At 39.9% G+C, this 26,949-nt stretch overlaps 1 protein-coding gene across 2 annotated transcripts in view; it reads left to right on the top strand.

Annotated features, from left to right (window-relative positions):
* The window catches only part of abtb2b (ankyrin repeat and BTB (POZ) domain containing 2b), a 195,546-nt gene that overhangs the window by 140,597 nt on the left and 28,000 nt on the right, over positions 1-26,949 (top strand). For both annotated transcript variants that reach the window (XM_028796047.2, XM_028796048.2), the window contains exon 4: positions 16,205-16,357. In XM_028796047.2, the coding sequence (XP_028651880.1) occupies positions 16,205-16,357 (153 nt within the window). The remainder of the gene's footprint in view (positions 1-16,204; positions 16,358-26,949) is intronic.

The raw sequence follows: 26,949 nt of genomic DNA on the forward strand, positions 1-26,949 counted from the left end.
AAGATAAAGGTAAAGAGCACATTTTAAAATGAGGGCTTTTAAGCTGTTATTATATTGTTAATTGTACTGAGTTAGAAAAAGGAAGCGATAAATCACAAACAAACAGGCTTAAGGAAAAGTCTAGTAAGAAATCAAAACACATTCAGTAGTCACCTTAAAGATTGGCAGTAGTAAAAGCATCTTTAACAATAAATACAGGGGCTCAAAGAAGTATTAAGCATTACTGTTGTAGTTAAACACATAATTAATATACATTTATTTTTAAAAAGGGCTTATCTATCACCCAGATAAATTTTAATTATGAGGTTAATGCAATGCATATCACTTACAATGTACTTAATAAACAATGGAATATTATCTTCACATGCAAAACCAGAAAACATTTATGTATGTATGTCACATTTAAATTACAGCAGTTAAACAGTTAAAAAGATGTGCATTGACTTTAAGCACAGAAAGGTGTATTACTAATTTGTTGGCTTTCAGATAAAAACATTAAAATTGTATATTTCATTTAAAATATTGGCTTTAGGGTGGCATGGTGGCACAGTGGGTAGCGCTGCTGTCTCGCAGTTAGGAGAACTGGGTTCTCATCCTGGGTCCTCCCTGTGTGGAGTTTGCATGTTCTCCCCGTGTCTGCGTTGGGTTCCTCCGGGTGCTCCGGTTTCCTCCCACAGTCCAAAGACATGCAGGTTATGTGCATTGGCGATCCTAAATTGTCCCTAGTGTGTGTGCTTGGTGTGTGGGTGTGTGCACCCTGCGGTGGGCTGGCGCCCTGCCCGGGTTTGTTTCCTGCCTTGCGCCCTGTGTTGGCTGGGATTGGGTCAAGCGGACCCCTGTGACCCTGTAGTTAAGATATAGCAGGTTAGATAATGGATGGATGGATGAATGGATATTGGCCTTAAGTTCCACTTAAATGATCACAACCAAAGAGAGAAGGTGACATTTAAAAAAAAAAAAAAAAAAAAAAAAGAAATACGTTTTTCATGTGATGATTCCCAACATTGCTGCCAGACCTGTTACGTATAAACAAAATTACAATACAATAATAGAATATAATGTATTCTTGTGTAGCCCAAAAATCTCACAAGAAGTGTCACAATGGGCTTTAAAAGACCCTGCCTTTTGATAGCCCCCCCAGCCTTGACTCTCTAAGAAGACTTTGATAAACTCCCAAAAAAAAACCCTTGCAGGGGAAAAAATATGGAAGAAACCTTGTAGAAGGTGATAGATAGATAGATAGATAGATAGATAGATAGATAGATAGATAGATAGATAGATAGATAGATAGATAGATAGATAGATAGATAGATACTTTATTAATCCCAAGAGGAAGTGCAGTGGGTGTCAAAAAAAGAGGGGATTGTGAAGGTTCAGTGGACAAGTGGATTTTGGATCTGCAAACCTTACAAGACAGTTATTTGTACCATTATATCAGATTGACATCTCCCCAGTTAGCTAGTACCTTTCTCATGCACAACCCAAGAAATATGCAGGTTAGCCATCCCCGAAATGTACAGGCATTTGATTGTTAACTCGTGCTAAGCTGGCCTAGCAATTCCCCATGTGAGTACCCTTTACACATAAAACATTTATCCTACAAATGAAGGCTAACATCTTTGTGAACATCCAGTGCCTTGTTTTCTTTCCCACACACAAGTGCTACTTTCATCCTCTGTACTATATGTATTGTTTTGCAAAATATACAAAGGTCCCTTTTAGGTATAAATAACACTATATTGAAAACTGAAAAAGAGAGCAACCAATATAAAGCCTGAAGTATATAAACATTAACATTACTGTATTTCAACTTTCGGAAAGCTTTCATGAAATGCACAACTCACACCTAAGCTCTCTACAATCCCAACATCTGCTACTTTTGCTATTGGAAATTTGCTTGTGAATGAGCCAATCCACAGCTGCATTTGGTGGCTACTGGGCTTAGCGATTTTCTACTTGAATTTATAGCTGGAGAGCACATTTCTATCAAATGACACGTAGGAATTCCTGTTAAGTTCTTGGTCAGTTTACTTAAGAAAAGTTCCGTAAAACCACCAAGCAACTCCCTTATAATTATTTTACTTAAATGGACTTCATTGTGCCTACTTCATGATGCCATGATAATATGCACACTTTTCCAGTTTTCTTTCTCTGTTCAGTTTCCAGTTATAGGAAAATATTAAACCTGGGATGTTGCCAGGTCAGCTTTCTTGTTATTTTTTTAACCTGGCTTTGTTCACACATGCACCTGACTGGGAATGTACTTTTAAAATTGGTACATTTATTAGATAGATTTCATGTTTTCAGAGATAAACTGATTAATTGTTAGAACTATGCTAATGTACAGAGTGTTTACTACACGCCTACAGCATTCTGAGACTTTGGTGCTGGATGTTGCTTATGCATGAAACATGATTAAATACAGCTTTTGCTACTTAAACATAATTTTTTATGGGCACTAAGGGGACCGGAAGTACTTTTTACAGCTTGTTTAACTTTAGAAGGATTCTTTTGCTGTGTTTTTCAACTGCCCAGATGCAAGAGCACATTGTGAGAGAGCACAGCCTTGGTGCTGCCCTTGAAAAGCAAGCGGGTTAGGAAAATGGATGGTATACTGTTAAAAAGCCAAAGTACTATAAGTAATAAATAAAAATTGGTTTATTTATTACTATTTATGAAAGACAGACATAATCAAGAAGGTGGTGGGGGTGGGGGGAGTTGCCATTTATGTAAAACAGGATTTCATTGCAGATTTTCTTCACTTAGATGGCGAACCACAGCTTAGTGGATGTTTGGATTCAGCTAGGAGTGCGTGATCAAGGCCTTACATTAGAAGTGTGTTGCAGACCCCCTTTTGCAGACAATAGTTTCAGTTTACATCTTTTTAAATAATTTTTCAGTGTTTTCAAAGTGTGAATATTCAAAAAGTAATACGGTTAATTTTAATTTCTGGTTGTCAAATTATGTGCAGATGCGCCAAAGCCTAAATAAGTGAACCATACAAGAAGGATGTGAAAGTCATGATGGACTCTTGACTATCTGCAGCAAAACAGTGTACAGAAGCGATAAAGAAGGCTAATAGATTATATAGCACAGTGTGTAAAGGAAAACTAAAGAGAAGTTATGCTTAAATTATATAATGCACTAGTGAGGCCTCACCCGGAGTCCTGTGTACTGTTTTTGTTTCCATATTACAAAATAGATGTAGCAGCACAAGAGAAAGTCCACAAAGGAGTGACTTGGCTGATTCTAGGTCTCAGAGGTATTGTATCACTACGAGGAGAAATTGAAGGAGTTAAACCTTTTCAATTTAACCAAGTGGAAAGAGGTAATATGATTGAATCAGAATCTGAATTCACTTTATTGGCAGGTACACTTGCTTTGTCTTGATAGTATTGGTGCAACACACAAGGACAACACAGAATACAAAAGGTAAATATAACTAGATAGAATATGATAAAATATGATGCTGCATACAAGAGCAATACAAAAAAAAATAAAGAGATAGTAGAATTAAAATGTCCAGGCAGTCGAGTGTGCAGGTATACATAGTTACTGAGTAGAAGCTCAGAGCTGATTACTCACATTAACGTCAAGTGTTTAGGTGGCATGTTGTTTTAGCTTTCACTGCAAGAAGACGTTTGCTGGAGGGATGTCTTTGGGACAGGTGACGCCCTGGGTGAGTCGGATCAGCAATGATCTTTGTAGCCGTCTTCTTTACCCTGGACTGATATAGGACTTCAATGTGCGGTCAGTTACAGTCCATGATCCTTTCAGATGCTTTGATGATGCATTGCAGATCGGCCTCAGCCTGAGCAGACACAGCACCAACACACGCAGTTATAGATGAAGTCAGAATGGACTCTGCAATGGCTGTGTAGAATTGGACCAGTATTGCTTGAGGGAGGTTGAATTTCCTCCTTTGCTGATGATTACATCTTGCCTGAAGAAGGGGCCTGAGTTGCTTTGAAAGCTTGCATATTGTAATCTTTTTAGTTAGCCAATAAAAGGGGTCATTTTGCTCGACTTCTCAGCTGATGCAAAATGAACATTCTCTAATGGGCTTTCTAAATAATGCATGTGATGATGGTGCCCCATTTAAGCTTTAGTGACAGCACATTGTCCAGGAAAGTAAATGATTCTGTCATTGAGACAGCTGGGCCATATATAGCAGGTGATAGGTGAGCAGCTGACAGTTTCCTGAAATCTATGATCATCTCATGAGTTTTTGAATGTTAAGGTCCAAATTATTCTGTCAGTATCTCAATATGAGATTTTCCTACTCTTGACTGTATATGGACTTATCATTATTTGAAATGAGGCCTGTTAGTGTTATATCATCTGCAGATTTAAGAAGTTTGACAGGCAAATCACCAGAGGTTCAGTCATTTGTATAAAGAAATTTTTTACATTAATACAGGGGAATTTAACACAAATCCTTCAATAAGAATACAGGGACACCATTGGAAACTTGTTAAGAGCCAATTTCACACAAATGTCAGAAACATTTTCTTCACATGATATGGAATAAATTACCAAGTAGTATGGCAGACTTTAGGGACTTTCAAATCTCAATTTGATGTTAATTTGGTGAACAGGATCGGCAGGCTCATTGGGCTGAGTGGCCTGTTCTCGTCACAAGTTGTTCTAATTTGTGGAACGAGTCATTAAAGATTCATCTATTCCTAAATATAGCAACTTCTACTTTATATTGTAATTATGTACTGTTTTAAGATTTCCAAATCTTGGTCTCCTTAACCTAGTTATCTGCAGCTGTGCATGAAAAAAAAAATGGTCTGTGTTATGGTTATCTGTCTCATATCAAGCAGATGCATCAGTCATTGCATATGGGCATGTTTGGTGTGGTGAAAGGTCAGCTTCATCAGAGCTACTTTTTAATTAGAGATCAAATAAAAAAAAAATAACCTTTAAAAATTTAAAAACAATATTTTAAATTTTTGTATTGTGCTAAATACAGTGTTTAAAATGCCATGTATCTATTGATTTTCAAGACCAATAGTCAACATCATATTTGTTTTGTTATTGAATGCCATGGTAATTAGAGAAATTGTTCTCCATACATGTGTTACATGTTGAAAGTTGAAAGTGTCTACCGTACTTGACTCTTTTTATTACAACACATGGATTTCAGCTTTTAATAAATTATGAACATATGACATTTGGTGTCATGTCCAAATTCTTGCGTCAGTTTCTGTATCATAACAAGCTGTATAGCAGACGGTCAAAAGAATTTACTTCAAAGACATTTATGTATAACAGATTTTTTAGAAATGAATGATACTTCTTTTTTCTTTATGTAAACTCTGGTACTATTCTGGCTGGTTTACTTGGCTAACACACTGCACATTTAGAAATGTTTCGAGTCTCCCAGCTGTGCTTCAAATCTTATTGGCAAACTATGTGTTTTAATAATGAAATGGTCCATCTTCAGACCAGAATTAAGTAGGATCAAATACCTCATCCTGCAACCACATCACTTAAACTTCATGTGCCCCAAACAAAATAATAAAATAATATATGATTTTGGACTGTTTCTGTTAAATACTTTGGGATGGTTTCTGCTTTTAGAATTTGTTAATGTCAAAAAAAACTTGCTTACTGCCTTGAAAAACTGAACAGTTGGCATAATTAAGGATTTCTCAGTGTAATGTCACTGACAAACAGAGGACATTGGCAATGATTGTTTACTGCTTATTACATCTTTTCCATAAGTTAGTTTTTACTGGATCTGTAGGAAGAAATTAAAAAAATGACTCTAATTTTTTTTTCTCTACTTGTTTTAATTATTGTTTGTTTAATACTATTTTCTACTCAACAAGGCTTACTAATATCTGATACATATAAAAATAAGTATTACTAAGATAAAAGCAGCATGTATATTTTTCATTACTAGTATTTAGTGAGACCAGCTATGTTATATGGGTTGGAGACGGTGGCACTGACCAGAAAGCAGGAGACAGAGCTGGAGGTAGCAGGAGATTTGCACTGGGTGTGACGAGGATGGATAGGATTAGAAATGAGGACATTAGAGGGTCAGCTCAAGTTGGACGGTTGGAAGACAAAGTCAGAGAGGCGAGATTGCGTTGGTTTGGACATGTGCAGAGGAGAGATGAGGGGTATATTGGGAGAAGGATGCTAAGGATAGAGCTGCCAGAGAAGAGGAAAAGAGGAAGGCCTAAGAGAAGGTTTATGGATGTGGTGAGAGAAGAGATGCAGGTGATGGGGGTAACAGTGCAAGATGACGAGGACAGGAAGATATGGAAGAAGATGATCCGCTGTGGCGACCCCTAATGGGAGCAGCTGAAAGAAAAAAAAAGAAGAAGACTCTAAACTTTACTTGTTTTAATTATTGTTTGTATAATACTATTTTCTACTCAACAAGGCTTACTAATATCTGGATATATATAAAAATATGTATTACTAAGATAAAATCAGCATGAATATTTTTCACTACTAGTATTTAGTTGATAAGGTCAACAGAAATTCTAATAAAATTAATATAAAATGTTATTGTCCTGTTTATTTTAACATCAATAATTACTTTCCAAATTACCTGTGTTCTTTATACTGTAATTTCCATCTTATATATAAAGCAGACTGTAACAACCTTGCAGTCTTGTATGTATGTTATTATCCAGTTGACACTTAGTAACCACAAGGGGGCACCAGAGAACCCCAGACATAGCAATACAGTCCACAATATAAGAATATAAATACAATAAAGAGTTTTTATTCCACAAAGCACCTTCCAATGATCACCTCTTCAACAATTAGCCACAATCTTACATATAAAGCAGACTGTAACAATCTTGTCATCTTGTATGTACTGCATGTTATCATCCAGTTGACGCTCGGAACGTTTCTGGTGTGAAACGTAAAAGCAACTGACAGTTTTATCATGACAAATCCGTAATATTATTTGTTTGTCGTTTAATATTTGTTTTTGTTAACTATATTTTCATCTTGCGTTATTCTTATTGTAACAATGGTGTAGTGGTAATAGAATTGAATCAACCTAATAATAATATTCATTTAATTGACTTTTTTTTTCGTTGTCAAAAATTCTGCATGTAAAAACTTATCGCTACACCAAAAAATAATCTGTCAAGTTGTATTTTAATAAATGATATTTTTATCAAACAATTTAAAGAAAAACTTTATTTTCCTCTCAGGCAACGCTGGGTATTTCAGCTAGTTATTTTATAAAGTAAAATGTTAGAATTCCAGAAAATTATACCCTGATATATACTTTCTTTGTTACAACATTCATCATATGCACTCGTACTTTGCAGGCCCTTTATCCATCCATTCATTTTTTACTGCTTATCTAATCTCAGTTTATGGCTGTAGTGTGTTGTGAACACACTTTATAAAGATTGTGTTAAAAAGATAGTAATTTGACCAGGAGAAGTACATTGGTAACAGGAAAAGAGCAGGCTTAGTTGATATCAGAAAAGAAATCAAGCGTCAAAAGTACCAGGAAGACAATATACACTAATGTTAATACTAAAAAGGCAATCCCCAAAAATATACTTATATTTTGCCACATTACAGTTTACTTCTCCTGGTAAATGGCAGGTTGATATCTTATTTAGATTATTACATAATTCCAACTGTTTTGAAATACTTAATTCTATGCTGTTTTTTACCTTTTAAAATACTGCTTTGCGTATACAATCACTCTCTACTCCTTTGTAATATTCTTCATTTCTATATCATATTTTTTTTGCCCTTCCATAGTTGTTCAATATTCTAAGCCAAACTTCTACAAAGAGGCCTATAGAGTGAATTAAAAGATTTTGTCCCGAGTCCAGTGTTTGGAAAGAGAAGCAGGATTTTTGTCTGCAGTGGTCAGAAATGGTTTGGTAAATGGTGCCCTTGTTGCTCTCTTTCTGTTAATTGCATTCACTTTATTGCCTGCCATTTCATTAAAGCTTTCATTAAAGTTAATGAGTTCTGTTAGAACATTTTTATCAATTGTTAATTCATTCATGAATTTATTATACATCGTCCATTTCAGTAAAACATTTTAAATAACTCAAGCTGTGACTTTTTAATAGGTTATGGAGTTCTCCACACTTATTTTCTTGGCCATTTGTTTAAATTTTAAAAGTTTGTTGACAAATGCAGTATATACAAAGACAATACAATAAAATATTTCTTCAAGACAAATAAAGTTCCTCTCCAAAAGAATTTCATCTGCATCTTTTGTCACTTGTTTAGATCCAGTCTGCATGCCAATCTCCTTCTGCAAAATCCAACAAGCACAAACGGTCAGACTTTACAGAGCGGTCATCAGTGGCAGAGGCAAACTCACCTTCTTAAATTAAATGGGGTTGGCAACATGAAAAAATAAAGAGCATTCATTGTTAGCTTTTTAATTTACTGAGTTAGCAATTCCAAGCCGATGAAGCCTTCAAGCTGTTATCATAAATGACTACATCCTGACAGTTGATGAACTGCAAAAGTATTATTTTTCTGTTCATGTGTGGGAGTATGTCTGTTATAAATGCTAAGTTGTCATTTCTAGGGTCTCTAGGGATCAACTGCATTTTTTTGAGTGGGCCCCTTGTTTTTGCATGTTTAGTCATTTTCTGTGTTGCTCAGGAAGTGTGCCTCATTGTTTTTTAAATCACATTTCCGCTTTATTTGCTGTTTATATATTCCATCCATCCATTATCCAACCTGCTATATCCTAACTACATGGTCACGGGGGTCTGCTGGGGCCAATCCCAGCCAACACAGGGCGCAAGGCAGGAAACAAACCCCAGGCAGGGCGTGTTTATATATTCTTTTTTTTAATAATAACATGAATTCATAAAAATGAATTTTGAAAAATCTGTGTGATTCAAAGAGGGCACCCAAAGCTTAATATTTTGTGAGAACTTGTGGCAAGTGTTTGCCATGAGCAGGGCGCTGCCAGAATGGCTGTCTGCAGAATTCTCTCCTGATCTGTCTCATCCTGAAGCATCTTTGCAGGTAACAGACAGTTGTAGTTGGGTACTATAATATGAGCACAAGTTAAAAAACAAGTTTAAACGTGATTTACAAAGTACCATGCATGAAATTTAATATTAAGGAGATCATAAAAGTACTAAAAATATCTCATACCTGTGATTTAAAAGTCTAAGCTTATTAGACACAATGCATGTTGTTTGTGTGGCAACATCCATCCTGCTTACTTCCATCATAATTCTTAGTTAGCATTTGAATACTATAGTATTGTATAGTATATTCAATTTCTCATCACTGCAGTTCACTACAAGTCTCCTTGGAGAATGGTGACATACTGCATAGTAGAGGGTGCTTATTTTACATGGAATGAAGGTCAGTAGGACCACCAAGACAGAATACATGTGTGTGAATGAGAGGAAGGTCAGAGGAATGGTGAGGATGCAGGGAGTAGAGTTGGCGAAGGTGGATGAGTTGAAATACAGTACTTGGGATTAACAGTACAGAGTAACAGGGATTGTGGAAGAGAAGTGAAAAAGAGAGTGCAGACAGGGTGGAGTGGGTGGAGAAGAGTGTCAGGAGTGATTTGTGACAGACGGATATCAGCAAGAGTGAAAGGGAAGGTCTACAGGACGGTAGTGAGACCAGCTATGTTATACGGGCTGGAGATGGTGGCACTGACCAGAAAGCAGGAGACAGAGCTGGAGGTAGCAGAGTTAAAGATGCTAAGATTTGCATTGGGTGTGACGAGGATGGACAGGATTAGAAATGAGAACATTAGAGGGTCAACTCAGGTTGGATGGTTGGGAGACAAAGTCAGAGAGGCGAGATTGCGTTAGTTTGGACATGTGCAGAGGAGAGATGCTGGGTATACTGGGAGAAGGGTGCTAAGGATAGAGCTGCCAGAGAAGAGGAAAAGAGGAAGGACTAAGAGAAGGCTTATGGATGTGGTGAGAGAGGACATGCAGGTGATGGGTGTAACAAAAGAAGATGACGAGGACAGAAAGATATGGAAGAAGATGATCCACTGTGGCAACCCCTAACGGGAGCAACAGAAAGAAGAAGGGTCCTAATGTGCCTATTGAAATACCTGAACATATTGTGCCTTTAGAGAGATGTTTAGCCACAACACTATTAATCAGCCTTAAAGAACTAATTAAATGGATAACTTAAACATCTGTCGATTTAGGTTCTGATCAGGTAACTGGAGGTAAAATGATTGTCCTAGGGGAGTTTCACAATAGAGTATGGGAAAGGTGCTATATAAATAAAATGTATTATTATTATTATTATTAGACTGAGGACATCAGAGTAAAATACTTGACCACCCAGTAATTAAAACAAAACTTACTCCAGACATATTTCTGGTGGGAAAACATGCATTGTACCATTCCTTATTGCATCATGCCATTTAAAGTATTTTCAAACTCTAAGCCTGCTTCCGGGCTTCCATTAGGGTGGGTTATAAACCCATTTCTGCTACAAATAAACCTTGGGAGTTGCACTGTTGTGTAAATTTGCTATTATATAGCTGCTTTATATCACCCAATGTGTACAGTCTTATCTGCGTGTGGACAGCTGCTTCAAACAAATCGATTTGGCAGCTCGGCACAAGCAGACCAAACAGTTAAGCCACACCTGTGCCAATCACCCAAGCAGGTTCCCGCACCCCGTGAGAAGACGTCTCTTCTCAGCTGCTAACCCCCTGTAGGCATATAAGCAGTCACCCACACCAGCTGCTCTTTTAATAATAATTATAAACCAAACTAATAAACTGATGGCAGCAAATGTAGGAAGTACATTTGAAAAGAAATTTAAAAGGTTAGAAAATTTATTAAATACTTATTAAAAATACTTATGTAGAAAATACAGGTGATGGAAGAGGAGTCTTTTCAAGAGTTGCTTCAGATTGTTGTTCATTCCACAGAGGTTTTGCCAGTTTTTGCCAGCAGCTGAACCTGTAATTTCCAAAAATAGATACAATTAATTTTAGGAATTAAATAAGTAGGCCAAATTGAAAAACTATATTATAAAACTAAAGCACAAAAAACACTCATGATAGTTAACAGAGCTGAAAAATCAAAATAAGAAATCCAGAAGTCAGGGTCAGAAAAATCTTACAATGGTCACAAAGTCTAGAAAACCTTCAATAACTCCTAGAAAGGTCGTTAAGTTGGTTCATAAATCTTTAAACCTTAAAGCAAAATTTCCTAAACAAAACTAAAGAACGCTTGAAAATTGAAGAATGCCCACATATTACAAAAAGAGAAAACACACCAAAAGGTAAACACTATGTAAAATTAATCTTCCAGCCAAATAGTAGACAATAAAGTATATTCGACTTGTGCAAGGGATGACCCAAAAGCAAAATGGAGGGCTGGGGGTTGGAATGATGGAGGAACCTCCTGGGGTTTGCTTGATGTTTAAATAGGACACCCTTGGCTGCTGTCCTAATGACTGTGAACCAACACAGGGAAGGGGCCCCGGCTGCACCCTCTGGACTCAACATCAGTTTAGTAAACAGAGAACAATAAAGTAATAAAAAAAACAATTGCGAAAAACTGTTACAAAACAACTAACAACATAGAAGAAAACTGATGGAAAACATTTAACAAAAAATGAATCCAAAAACAACTGAAAAAAATAATTAGCAAGTCATAAAAAGATAAATTCAAAGGAGAACGCCAATTCAAAACCATATCTTGAATCCATATCTTGTATTTATTCATCCATCCATCCATTATTCAACCCGCTATATCCTAACTACAGGGTCACAGGGGTCTGGTGGAGCCAATCCCAGCCAACACAGGGCACAAGGAAGGAACAAATCCTGGGCAGGGCGCCAGCCCACCACAGGGCACACACACACACACACACCCACACAACAAGCACACACTAGGGACAATTTAGAATCGCCAATCCACCTAACCTGCATGTCTTTGGACTGTGGGAGGAAACCCACGCAGACACGGGGAGAACATGCAAACTCCACACAGGGAGGACCCGGGAAGCGAACCCAGGTCACTTTACTGCAAGGCACCAGCGCTGACCACTGTGCCACCATGCCGCCCCATATTTATTTATTTTGCTTTTAATTTCTGTACAGTCTTTCTTGATTATTAGTAATAATTTAAGCCCTCAAGACTTGTAATGTCAGTTAATCTGTTTGAAAATCTGAGGAGAATTTAAATGCCCATAGCATTGTTACAGGGATAGGTATTTAAATGTTTTTTTTTTTCCATTCTCTTTTTATGCATAATCCTTCTTGATAATTTTATTACTAATGATTTAACCACTCAAACTTGTATTACCAATAATTACCAATAATAATAATAATTCTATACATTTATATAGCACTATTCTCATTACTCAGAGCACTTTTCATAGTAAGTGGGGAGGCACTTCAATCACCACTAATGTGTAGCATCAACCTGGGTGATGCAACGACAGCCATTTTTGCTCCAGTATGCTCACCACACATGAGCTATTCAGTGGTGAAGGGTTGAGAGCTAGTTAGCCAATCAGAGATAGTGAATAATTAGGCAGCCAGCATAACTAGGCTGAGGTAGGCAATTTAGTCAGAACATCAGGATACACTCTACTCTTTACAAAGGATGCCCAGGGATCTTTAATGAGCGCAGAGTCAGGACCTCAGTTCTATGTCTCATCCGAAGAATTCACCATTTGTAGAGCACAGTGTCGCCGTCACTGCACTGGGGTATTGGACTCCACACAGAGACCACAGGGTAAGCGCCTCCTGCTGGCCTCACCAGCCGCTTTTCCAGTATCAACCCAAGCTTTTTCTGGTTGGTCTCCCATCCAAGTAATGGCCAGGCCTGAACATGTCTGTGAAGTGCACAATAAAGCTGTTTCAGAAGCTGAAGTGAATTTAAAAGCTCATAACCTTTAGAAAAAATTAAACAGATGGTAACAACTGTATGCTAATTAAACTAATAACTGTATAAATGTGTGCAAAAATTTGTACTGCTGCTTATCGGTGAAAAATGCAAAATCTTTACAACCAAAATATGTGTCAAAAACACTAATCAGAGATGTTTCCTTCATTGAAAGTTTCAATATTCTACATTATCTTCTCATTTGTTTTGTTTAATCATCTAGTAATATTGTATAGCTTTAATGAAGCAGTGATTTTTGTGCCATTGAGTGTCTTAGGTGTAGATCAGGGTTGTCAAGCTCCGGGCCTGGAGGGCTGCAGTTGGCTGCAGGTTTTCATTCTAACCCTTTTCCTTATTGGTGACCAGTTTTCACTGCTAATTAAATTCTTTTCCCCTTCATTTTAATAGCCATGTTTTTAAGAATTCAGTGCTCTGAATTGATTCTTTTCTTCATTAAATGACAGCTAAACAGAAATTAGATATAAAACAAGCCAAAAGATGACCAGCTAAATCGGGGCTTCAAACTCCCAATTTCACTCCAGTCATTTTCTTAATTAGAAGCCAATTCTTGCTGTTAATTAAACCCGTTATTTAATTCCATCCCTTCCTCGAGCCACCACCTTATCAAGGTGAAGGGGTTTGCATGTCCCAGTGATCCTAGGAGCTCTGTTGTCCGGGGCTTTATGCCCCTGCTAGGGTCACCCAAGGCAAACTGGTCCTAGGCGAGGGACTTGACAAAGCATGGTTCAGAAAGTCTCCTATGATGCATACAAACATTGGATGGCGTTTTTCCTTACCTGGACGAGGGTCACCGGGGCCCCCCTCTGGAGCCAGGCCTGGAGGTTGGACTCGATGGCGAGTACCTGGTGGCCGGGCCTGCACCCATGGGCCTTGGCCGGGCACAGCCCGAAGAGGCAACGTGGGTCCCCCTTCCCATGAGCTCACCACCTGTAGGAGAGGTCAAGGAGGTCGGGTGCAGTGTGAGTTGGGTGTTGGCCGAAGGCGGGGACCTTGGTGTTACAATCCTTGGCTACAGAAGCTCGCTCTTGGGACCTGGAATGTCACCTCTGAAGGAGAAGGAGCCTGAGCTAGTGCGCGAGGTTGAGAGGTTCCGGCTAGATATAATCAGGCTCACCTCAACACACAGAGTGAACTCTGGAACCAGTAGTCTCCTTGAGAGGGGCTGGACTCTCTACCACTCTGGAGTTGCCCCCGGTGAGAGGCGCAGAGCGGGTGTGGGTATACTTATTGCCCCCCGACTTGGAGCCTGTTCATTGGGGTTTACCCCGGTGGACGAGAGGTAGCCTCACTCTGCCTTCGGGTGGGGGGGACGGGTCCTAACTGTTGTTTGTGCATATGCACCGAACAGCAGTTCGGAGTACCCACCCTTTTTGTAGTCCCTGGAGGGGGTGCTAGAGGGCGCACCTGCTGGGGACTCCCTCGTTCTGCTGGGAGACGTCAATGCTCACGTGGGCAATGACAGTGAGACCTGGAAGGGTGTGATTAGGAGGGATGGCCCCCCCGATCTGAACCCGAGTGTTTTGTTATTGGACTTCTGTGCTCGTCACGGATTGTCCATAACGAACACCATGTTCAGGAATATGGGTGTCCATATGTACGCCTGGCACCAGGACACCCTAGGCCTCAGCTCGATGATCGACTTCGTGGCTGTGTCATCGGACTTGTGGCCACATGTCCTGGACACTCGGGCGAAGAGAGGGTCTGAGCTGTCAACTGATCACCACCTGGTGGTGAGTTAGTTTCGATGGTGGAGATGGATGCCGGTCAGGCCTGGTAGGCCCAAACGTGTTGTGAGGGTCTGCTGGGAACATCTGGCAGAGTCCCCTGTCAGAAGTAGCCTCAACTCCCACCTCCGGCAGAACTTCGGCCACGTCTCGAGGGAGGTGGGGGACATTGAGTCCGAATGGGCCATGTTCCGTGCCTCTATTGTTGAGGCGGCTGACCGGAGCTGTGGCCGTAAGGTGCTCGGTGCCTGTCGTGGCGGCAATCGCTGAACCCGTTGGTGGACACCGGCGGTGAGGGATGCCGTCAAGCTGAAGAAGAAGTCCTACGGGACCCTTTTGTCCTGTGGGACTCCAGAAGTGGCTAACAGGTACTGGCAGGCCAAGTGGAATGCGGCTTTGGTGGTTGCTGAGGCAAAAACTCGGGCTGGGGGGAGTTTGGTGAGGCCATGGAGAATGACTTCCGGACGGCTTCGAGGAGATTCTGGTCCGGCGTCTCAGTAGGGGGAAGCAGTGCAGTGTCAACACTGTGTATGGTGGGGATAGTGCGCTGCTGACCTCGACTCGGGACATTGTGGGTCGGTGGGGGGAGTATTTCGAAGGCCTCCTCAGTCCCACTAACATGTCTTCCAATGAGAAAGCAGAGCCTGGGGACTCGGAGGTGGGCTCTCCCAATTCTGGGACTGAGGTCAACGAGGTGGTCAAAAAACTCCTTAGTGGCAGGGCACCGGGGGTGGATTAGATACGCCCGGAGTTCCTCAAGGCTCTGGATGTTGTAGGACTGTCTTGGTTGACACGTCTCTGCAACATCGCATGGACATCAGGGACAATGCCTGTGGTTTGGCAGACCGGGGTGGAAGGGGGACCGGAGGGTGTGTTCCAACTACAGAGGGATCACACTCCTCAGCCTCCCTGGAAAAGTCTATTCGGGGGGTCCTGGAGAGAAGGGTCCATCAGATAGTTGAACCTCGGATTCAGGAGGAACAGTGTGGTTTTCGTCCTAGTCGCAGAACAGTAGACCAGCTCTACACCCTTAGCAGCGTCCTGGAGGGTGCATGGGAGTTTGCCCAACCAGTCTACATGTGTTTTGTGGACTTGGAAAAGGCGTTCGACCGTGTCCCTCGGGGAATCCTGTGGGGGGTGCTCCAGGAGTACACACCACTGAGTACACCACTGCATATTTAAAGGCAGCAGTTGGATTTTAACACATTAGAAATCATGATTTTCATTTACATTTTATGGTATACTCTGTTTCTGTGTTTATAGATTGAAACAAATATTTACCTTTTTATTTCTCAGATTTCAAAATGCTAAGCACAATAAATGTAGTATTATTGATTTTTGTATGAGCTCTTTGCTATTTTTCATTATGGTACTTTTAAAGAGAAATCATTAATCATAGTTCAGGGTGATGATTTGTCGTCATTCTTTTAAAAAGGAAGTTGGATATAAAACTGTGCCTCCTGAAGGCCACAGAGGAAAGAACCTAACGTGCATTAACTACAAATGCTTTTCTCAGATGCTGAATCTCTTGATATGTGACCTCTGCACTGTGTCTGATTATTTTTAACTGTCTTTCCTTACTCTGTATAGACCGTTTCTGTTGCTGCCTCCTCTGATGGAGTGGATGAGGGTCGCTATTGTTCATGCTGAGCACCGACGCAGCCTCTTGGTGGACAGTGATGATGTCAGGCAGACAGCCCGGCTTTTGTTACCAGGCCTGGATTGTGAACCCCGCCAGCTCAAGTAAGAAAACAGAACACCACTTATTATGTACCAAATTTTCTAAATAACTTTCCAGTGTGTGCTCTCCATGATGATGAATAGCCAGAAAGTAGAAAATGCAAAGTTTTTAGAAAAGTTTAAATATGCTTAATTTTATTCCTTACTTTACTGTAATACATCTGATTACTGAATGATTTTAATATTGTGAAATTCATTCAGTTTGAGTGTTTATATGAATAACATCTGGCCTTGACACACTCCTTTCCCAATCTAATGTTAGTTTTTTCGATAGAGGTCCTAAATGCTTATTAACCAGCATACAAATCCATCACTTTTACAAAATTCTGGCAATTATTTTACTGCCTCCTCTGTATCTTCTGAAACCATCTTGCAATTCTGAGAGCTCTCAGTCCTTGTATTATTGTAGTCTATCTTCCATCCATCCATTTTCCATCCCGCTGAATCCAAAAACAGGGTCACGAGGGTCTGCTGGAGCCAATCTCAGCCAGCACAGGGCACAAGGCAGGAAGCAATCCTGGGCAGGGTGTCAACCCACCGCAAGACACACACACACACACACACACCAAGCACACACTAGGGCCAATTTAGAATCGCCAATCCACCTAACCTGCATGTCTTTGGACTGTGGGAGGAAACCCACGCAGACATGGGGAGAACATGCAAACTCCACGCAAGGAGGACCCGGGAAGCGAACCCGGGTTTCCTTACTGCGAGGCAGCAGTGCTACCACTGCGCAACCGTGCCGCCCGTAGTCTATCTTGTGGAACCTTATTTTGATAGTAAGCAAAATAAGTGTAATTCCCATAATAAGAACACTTTTTGCGATTTCTCTTTTTTGGTCTTGTGCAAATTTATTGCAAGCAACACCTTCAGAGTATCATCTTTCAACATTCAACTTCAGCCTTAAGATTAGTACTGTTTTCTAAGCTCTAGATAACTTCACCTTCCGTGATATCTTTCTCTAGGTCAGTGCAGGGACAATGTAATTGATGACTCATCAAATCACAAGCCTAGCCCACCCAATCTGTTTATTTTATTTTACAATTTTATCATTATTAAGGGAATTATGATAGTTCATAGCTGCATAACTTTGAAAATGTATTAAAGTGACCTAACTGGTTTTATTAAATGTAATGAATTATTATTATTATTGTTTTATGCTCTCCCCCTTTACTAATATTGTTTATGTAGTTTGCTTGTTGTTAGTTTAGATGTAACATAGATACTTGTATAGAAAGTTATGAAATCCTATGGTGAAGCAAAGCTCAAGAAACAATTTAAAGAAGAAGGCCCCAACAACTCTATTGAGCTCAAGGTGCAAAATAAGCATATCCTGATAACCTCCTGTAGAGAAAAGCCAAGCAAAATGACACCTTTTATTGGCTAACTAGAAAGATTACAATATGCAAGCTTTCGAGGCAACTCAGGCCCCTTCTTCAGGCGAGATGTAATTGATTGATTACATCTTGCCTGAAGAAGGGGCCTGAGTTGCCTCGAAAGCTTGCATATTGTAATCTTTCTAGTTAGCCAATAAAAGGTGTCATTTTGCTTGGCTTTTCTCTACATTCATAATGGCTAACACGGTACAACACCCTAGTACTACTGATAACCTCCTGAAAGAGTGAACCCTCTGACACAACACCCAAAAGAGATCGACAGGTGGCTCCACCTCCTGGGGGGGGGGGGTTCCACCCAGAAAAAACATGGTAACTCCCGCATACATTTAAAGAGACAATACACCAATCATCATCTTCTTCCGGCTGCTCCCGTTAGGGGTTACCACAGCAGATCATCTTCTTCCATATCTTCCTGTCCTCGTCATCTTGCTCTGTTACCCCCATCACCTGCATATCTTCTCTCACCACATCCATAAACCTTCTCTTAGGCCTTCCTCTTTTCCTCTTGCCTGGCAGCCCCATCCTTTTCCCAATATACTCAGCATCTCTCCTCTGCACATGTTCAAACCAACACAATCTTTCCTCTCTGACTTTGTCCAACCTGAGCTGACCCTCTAAGGTACTGGTTCCTAATCCTGTCCACCTTCATCACACCCAGTGCAAATCTTTAGTTCTGCCACTTCCAGTTTTGTCTCTTGTGTTTTGGTCAGTGCCACCGTCTCTAGCCCATATAACACAGCTGGTCTCACTACCGTCCTGTAGACCTTTCCTTTCACTCTTGCTGATACCCGTCTGTCACAAATCACTCCTGACACTCTTCTCCACCCATTCCACCCTGCCTGCACTCTCTTCTTCACCTCTCTTCCACAATCCCCATTACTTTTGTCATCTCCACTATGAAATGTGTTGTACATATTGAACCTTAATTATTTGTTTTTTGACTTCTGGGTTACAGTGCTCTGCTTGTTTCTTGGGTTAAGGTTCATCTCCCAATTCCTGTTCATATTCAGTTCTGATGTTGCCCTGTGTAGTCAGCACACCAGGATGATTGATTACCAAAAGGGTTGTTACCCAAAGGTTTCTTTCAATCCTCTTCTTAATTTCCTGGGCTTAGGATGATACTGTCTTTGTCTTTTAACATGCTCATTTTTGTTTAGAGGATATGCCTGATTTCTCAAGTATTTTTGTAAAGGTTGTGTTTTTCTTCAGTTTCTTTGTTTTGCTGATGTAAATGTAGCTTCCTATCTTTTCTTGCCATTTTCTGGGACTCTCCATTCAGCAGGAAATGCCCATTACCTTTTGTATTTCTGCTTTGCTCAGCTGTTTTCAAAGTCCCAGCAGGCAGCCATTTTGTCATTTTTGTCTTGTTTCAATCTTTTTTTTGTTCATGAATGAAAGCATAAATCAGGCACTCCATCTACATTGTGTAATCTATCAAATCAATTCAAATATATAGATTAGTGATGACTTGGTTTGATGGGTTTCTCTGTTTATCTGAAATCATCCAGCACTGTGACACTTAATAATAATAATAATAATTCATTACATTTATATAGCGCTTTTCTCAGTACTCACAAATCTGATGGTGAAACCCTACAAATACAGTATACTATAAATATATATTTTAATGATATGTAAACTCAAGAGTAAAATATCAACCTGAAATTACAGTAAAAGGTAAAGGGTCTATTTATAAATAATTTATTGTACAGACTGACATCACAAGGTTCTGATTGGATTGGTGGAACAAAAAAGGGCACAATATAAATGATTCCAAGAACACTAAAAAGTAGGTTTGTTATGGAGAACAATGTGCCCGGGATAAATTAACACAAGGAGAATGCAAACTACCAATGAATATATAATATGAGAAAATCTGCCACTTCTCTGGGTTTTAATAAGTAGACGTGCCAAATTGAGATACCTCATGGAATCCCCCACTTCCTAAGCACAGCAAGGCACTGCCTTTTTCACAACCCATCTCTCTGTTGGCATGTTTACATGCGCTTCCATCACCAGATTATTCACAGAAACCCGATTTCTAAAATGCCTTGTAAACCCTTACTCCAATTAGAGAAAGCGGGTTATTGACCTCTGAGAAACCTGATTAACAGAAGTAGATTTCTCAGTGAATAATCCAATTATTTGGCCATGTAAAGCCATAACCAAACCAGTGGTGGCTCTGAGGCTAAGGATCTGCGCTGGTATCCCGAAGGTTGCCGGTTCGAATCCCCGTCACTGCCAAAAGAGATCCTACTCTGCTGGGCCTTTGAGCAAGGCCCTTAACCTTCAATTGCTCCAGGGGTGCTGTACAATGGCTGACCATGCGCTCTGACCCCAAGGGGTATGCGAAAACTAACAAATTCCTAATACAAGAAATTATATAAGGCGAAATAAAGAACAAAAAAAACAGGTTACTGTTAGAGCGTGCATGTCTGCTGCACTCTGTTCATCTGCTTAACTTTGCACAAGCTTTACAGAACCCTCATGTGCAAGTGTCCACATAATTTATTTCTAAAGGCAAATGTTTGGGCAGTCGTTTTACTCCTTAACCTGGCTGAAATAATCGGTCTCAATATTTCAGGAATTGCTAAATTTATGTTGATGATCTAAATGTGCAGAGAGAGCTAACCTCTGCAACACAACTTTGAGAGCAGTAGAGTAACAAGTTAAAACTAACGTGCATTAAGTAGCCCAATAACTTTTTAAAGTAACAAGTAACCATACACAAATCTTATCTGAAGTAAAAATATCTGAGTTATTATTATTCCAGCAGCATTGGGGGTAAGACGAGAAGCCCACGTATCGTGTCCTTTGCAGGGCTCAGTTACATAGCCAAGCTGAAAAGAGTGTGGTGCATGCAACCTGGTAACTGAAACCTATAAATTAAGTCTCAATTTATAAAACACAACAAAATTATTACAGGTGTAATGCTTATTTTTGAATTCACAATGGCAGATGATGATGTTTAACTTTTTTTGCATAGTTTAATGACATTGGAGAGTTTTACCAAAAGGAGAACTCCAGAAAATGGCTTGCACATGTAAACACAGATTATTAAAACAACAGGTTTCTGCCTTAACCAGGTTGTTCACCTTAACCTGATTATGTGTGTGCATTTAAACACAATGTGTGTGTATCTCTATCTCTGTTCATGGCCTCTTCCACTTCCTTGACTCACCTCCCACGTCTCCTTGGGGTGGCTTAAAGCTTCGCTCGGGTGTGCGTTACAGCCTCCCCAACAGTTACTCTACTTCTGTGGACTGGGGCAGCACTTCATTAGTCACAGAACACCACTATAAAACTTTTTCCAGTAGAACATACTGTCCTGGCACCCCTGAACCTTCAGTTAAACTTTAAAAGTGCTGGGTCTCCAAGACGGCTTATCATCTACCCACTCCAGTAAATGGCCATTATGATTCTGCATGTTCCCTCTTGGACCTATGCATTTTCTTGGTGTTCTCTGACCTCCTGCCAGACCTCAATGATACTTTTATCTCCTCTAAAGTGTTACCTTAATCTGCTCCTTTTGCAAACTGAGCCTCTCTCTACCACCAACAATTCCTTTACTCTTTGGCTTCTCCCTCTTCCTTTGTTCAAACATCCCTGAGACGTATTCTTTCTACCTAGGGACCACTCTCTTACTCCTGCACTGGTGCCCCTACATACAGTGCATCCGGAAAGTATTCACAGCGCATCACTTTTTCCACATTTTGTTATGTTACAGCCTTATTCCAAAATGGATTACATTCAGAATTCTACACACAACACCCCATAATGACAACGTGAAAAAAGTTTACTTGAGATTTTTGCAAATTTATTAAAAATAAAAAAATTGAGAAAGCACATGTACATAAGTATTCACAGCCTTTGCCATGAAGCTCAAAATTGAGCTCAGGTGCATCCTGTTTCCCCTGATCATCCTTGAGATGTTTCTGCAGCTTCATTGGAGTCCACCTGTGGTAAATTCAGTTGATTGGAAATGATTTGGAAAGGCACACACCTGTCCATATAAGGTCCCACAGTTGACAGTTCATGTCAGAGCACAAACCAAGCATGAAGTCAAAGGAATTGTCTGTAGACCTCCGAGACAGGATTGTCTCGAGGCACAAATCTGGGGAAGGTTACAGAAAAATTTCTGTTGCTTTGAAGGTCCCAATGAGCACAGTGGCCTCCATCATCTGTAAGTGGAAGAAGTTTGAAACCACCAGGTCTCTTCCTAGAGCTGGCCGGCCATCTAAACTGAGCGATCGGGGGAGAAGGGCCTTAGTCAGGGAGGTGCTCCAGAGGTCCTCTGTGGAGAGAGAGAACCTTCCAGAAGGACAACCATCTCTGCAGCAATCCACCAATCAGGCCTATATGGTAGAGTGGCCAGACGGAAGCCACTCCTTAGTAAAAGGCACATGGCAGCCCGCCTGGAGTTTGCAAAAAGACACCTGAAGGACTCTCAGACCATGAGAAAGAAAATTCTCTGGTCTGATGAAACAAAGTTTGAACTCTTTGGTGTGAATGCCAGGCGTCACGTTTGGAGGAAACCAGGCACCGCTCATCACCCAGGCCAATACCATCCCTACAGTGAAGCATGGTGGTGGCAGCATCATGCTGTGGGGATGTTTTTTCAGCGGCAGGGACTGGGACGACTAGTCAGGATAAAGGGAAAGATGACTGCAGCAATGTACAGAGACATCCTGGATGAAAACCTGCTCCAGAGCGCTTCTTGACCTCAGACTGGGGCGACGGTTCATCTTTCAGCAGGACAACGACCCCTAAGCACACAGCCAAGATATCAAAGGAGTGGCTTCAGGACAACTCTGTGAATGTCCTTGAGTGGCCCCAGCCAGATCCCAGGACTTGAATCTGATTGAACATCTCTTGGAGAGATCTTAAAATGGCTGTGCACCGACGCTTCCCATCCAACCTGATGGAGCTTGAGAGGTGCTGCAAAGAGGAATTGGCGAAACTGGCCAAGGATAGATGTGCCAAGCTTGTGGCATCATATTCAAAAAGACTTGAGGCTGTAATTGCTGCCAAAGGTGCATCGACAAAGTATTGAGCAAAGGCTGTGAATACTTATGTACATGGGATTTCTCAGTTTTTTTATTTTTAATAAAATTTGCAAAAACCTCAAGTAAACTTTTTTCACGTTGTCATTATGGGGTATTGTGTGTAGAATTCTGAGGAAAAAATGAATTTAATCCATTTTGGAATAAGGCTGTAACATCACAAAATGTGGAAAAAGTGATGCGCTGTGAATACTTTCCGGATGCACTGTATTACTGTGCACCATATATGACAGCAGCCCCTGCTTTCTCACTGGCCTGTACAAAACCGGGCAGATTGTCCTTCACAAATGCTTTACATGTCCTAAATTTGTGATAGATATCATTATCTTAATTAAAGAAAAACTTATCCTCTACAGGACAGATCAGTGATCAGGCCGGAGAAAAGGTAGTCCATCTGCATCATGTATTACTCTTTAGCTAAATCTTAAACAAGGAGCGTTCTTCTTGAGCATGAACAGAATGATGGGAGAGGGTGGGTCTGGGTGGGTTGGGTTACTTAGTGTGCCATGTCTGTTTATTGATATATCCTGTCAGTTAGTCTTTACTTAATAAAAAGTTGATCACAAAAAAAAAGAATGGTCAAATATTAACAGTGTAGGACTATTTTATAATCTGAATTAACATAACAGTGTCAATCAATGCATGCTTTTACTCCAGTTGGTTTGTTGGTTTACACTCAAATGATCTATATAAAATAAAAGTCTACACTATTATTTTTCTTATTATTCTTATATCATTTGGGTTGAGCCACCACCCTTGAAATTTATGTGTATATAACAACTGTCCAATTTTGTTGAATACAGAACATCTGATCTCTTAGTCATCCTTTGGTTCATTTTGTGTGTTACATTTTTGTCTCTGCTGTTCACTTGACTTTTATTTAGTTTTCTCAAATGCCTGGACAGGTTTATGACATGTAGTAACTCTTTATGCTGTTTCTTTAAGATGAATGCTATGTTACCCTAAAATTATTCTTCCACAACTTCTAAAAGAATTTCCTGATTTACACATAATATTTTACTGTAGTGTCTTTGTACATCAAAACCCACTGCTTAGTGTGTGTCTTGTATTAGCTCTTATTACACTATCTACAGTAAATGTGTTTTCTTGAAGTCTCTTTTTATTTTTTGATATTTCTTTTCTCTATATAGTTTCTTCTCCAGTGTCCTACATTCATATGACACTATTTTTACCATTAGATCAGTTTTAATGTTTTCATTTGGAAGTATGTTTCCAGTTGTATCTTTTGTTGTACAGTTTTTTAAATCGACACCATTAGTATAACTCGTAATTTAATTAAAGTACAGAAAGCGACTTAAACAAAAGATGTATGTATAATTTATCACTTTCAGACATTTTAAAATTGTACTGTTTCAAAATATATGCTTTAGCTGACAGCTACTAAAGCAATATGGTGTTTCCAGAAATTTAGGAATAACTGTGATATGGTAGAATTCTCTGTTGAAGTCAATGTAAATTTGTAAATTTTGAATTAGTAAAATAAACAAAATAGGCACACTAGTGGTTCTCAGTCATTACAACTGAGCTCAAGTCCCTTAATTAATGTTTTCACCAGTTCTCCGATGGGTACCATATGTATATTTAATCTTTGATCTGTTAGTCAGCGTCAAATTACATCTGTTTTCACCATGACTGCAATTTATTGATTAAACAGCATATACTTTGATTTTTGTAGGGGATAATAATAATGTGCAACTTCAGACAACACAGGGATCTCATTTCCAGGGAGCTCTTCACATATTCCAAACAAGTCATTAATAAGACTATGAAGTGAAACGCTGAGCCGCTTGATGTTGCCGACTGTGGATCATGTCTTGAGTCGCATCTCATCTGTGACTCCAGATGGTTTTTGGATTCTTTTAAATGAATGTGCTTTCTTCTCTGGTGCTGGGGTTAAACCTATTATAGTTATATGCATTTATATACTGTATGGTGGTAGCTTCTAGTTCAAAACCAATCATTAGATATTTCTTATTTAAAACAGCAGCTACACCAGAACAGGTAATATGATGAATAATTCACTGTAACCAAAGTTGCATTGTTAAGTATTCTTGAGTTTATGGATCTCAATCTGCTGCTTGATGTTTTTCCTTTTAGATGGAGAGACACCGTTTCAGAGGGTGTTTTATATTTACAAAATAGCAATTCATTTAATTTGGTAACAACATGTTGTTGATTGAGAGAATACATCAACAACAACAACATTTATTTATATAGCACATTTTCATACAAACAATGTAGCTCAAAGTGCTTTACATTATGAAGAAAGAGAAAAAAGACGAAATATATAAGAATTAAAATAAGGGAACACTAATTAACATAAAATAAAAGTAAGGTCCAATGGCCAGGGAGGACAGAAAAAACAAACAAAAAAAAAAAACTCCAGGCGGCTAGAGAAAAAAAAAAAAATCTGCAGGGGTTCTGAGGCCACGAGACCACCCAGCCCCCTCTAGGCATTCTACCTAACATAAATGACCTCAATCAGTCCTTAACATCGGTCACAGAGAAATTGGTAGTGCACCAATCAGATCTCCTCTTTTACTATTTACAAAGACCTTGAACAGAAACAAGTGCTTAATGTGACGTCCAATAAACCAAAATGAGAAAGCAGGTTAACTAAAATTTAAACAAGAGGCGTCTTCAGTCTTCTCTTGGGTGCGTCAACTTCAGGTAGGAGCTCCAATCATTGATCTGCTCCCTCCTGAGTGAGATGCGCCATGCCGAGATTGTCTCACTTTTATAGAGGAGGGACTGCAGGGGGCGGAGTCAGTTTCCGATGTCTTAGGACTGTGGGAGAAAAGGGAGATGTTACCATTGGCAACCGTGCCCCTCCTTTTCCCCCGAGGGGTAGTGTGTACCTCAAATGAGCCCAGAAGGCAAACCTCAGACACGCATTCGTGTCAATGTGTATCAGTTAGTTTGAAAAGCGGAAATACTGAGTGAATGGTCTCATCACAAAGATTATCAAAATGTCATCAGTGCTAAAAGATATTTTAAGAAGTATCATCTTTGAACATAATACTTTTCTTCATTCACTTTAGATTGCACAGTTTTTACTCTTCTTTGTTCTGTCAAAAATGCCTAATTTTCATTAAGTATCTGACTCCATAAAGATAAATATTACTTGTTACCCTCCTGTTTGCCTAAACATATTTGTCCATTTTCTTAAGTCTGCCAGTGCTGAATAGTTAAGAATTACCGTATATACTCATGGATAAATTCTTCCGCGGATAAGTTGGGACTTGATTTTACAGTTTAATTTCCAGTATGGGCAGCACGATGGTGCAGTGGTAGCACTGCTGCCTCGCAATAAGGCGACCCAGGTTCGCTTCCCAGGTCCTCCCTGCATGGAGTTTGCATGTTCTCCCCGTGTCTGCGTGGGTTTCCTAACGCAGTCCAAAGACATGCGGGTTAAGTGCATTGGTGATCCTAAATTGTCCCCAGTGTGTGCTTCGGAGGTGGGTGTGTGTGTCCTGCAGTGGGCTGATGCCCTGCCTGGGATTGGTTCCTGCCTTGCACCCTGTGCTGTCTGGGATTGGCTCCGGCAGACCCCCATGACCCTGTGTTAGGATATAGCGGGTTGGAAAATGACTGATGATTTCCGGTATTTATAATGTCAGTCATATAAGTGGAATGCGGAAAACTCACGCTATTGGTCCAAGAGATTATGATCTGCTAATGCCCACCTGAGAGAGTAACCATGGAGCACATGGCCTTTTTTTTCTATGTGGGTGCGGCAATGCGCTGTATCATTGTGTGCTCCTAACCTCTCTCTCTCTCTCTCTCTCTCTCTGTTGTGCCTACGTGACCACATGGTAATACCCGAACTATTCCGAAGTGACGTTTGCACTGATTTGTGTTTGTTGTATCTCACACCCTCATACACCTTTATTGTAAGAGCATCCCTTATCTATGATGGAGCGTTCGATCAGAAGAAAATATGAAGCTGGTTTTAAATTAAACATTGTTGAAGTAGCGAAAGAAATTGGTAACTGTGCTGCTGCAACAAAATTCGATGTGTCTGAGAACTGGTGCGAGATTGGAGGAGGCAAGAAGATGTAAAAAAAAAATTTTAAAAATTAAGTGTCGCATTTTTGAAAAGGCGTATAAG

This window comes from Erpetoichthys calabaricus, chromosome 2 (genome assembly GCF_900747795.2).
Source record: "Erpetoichthys calabaricus chromosome 2, fErpCal1.3, whole genome shotgun sequence".
Classification (NCBI taxonomy): domain Eukaryota; kingdom Metazoa; phylum Chordata; class Cladistia; order Polypteriformes; family Polypteridae; genus Erpetoichthys; species Erpetoichthys calabaricus.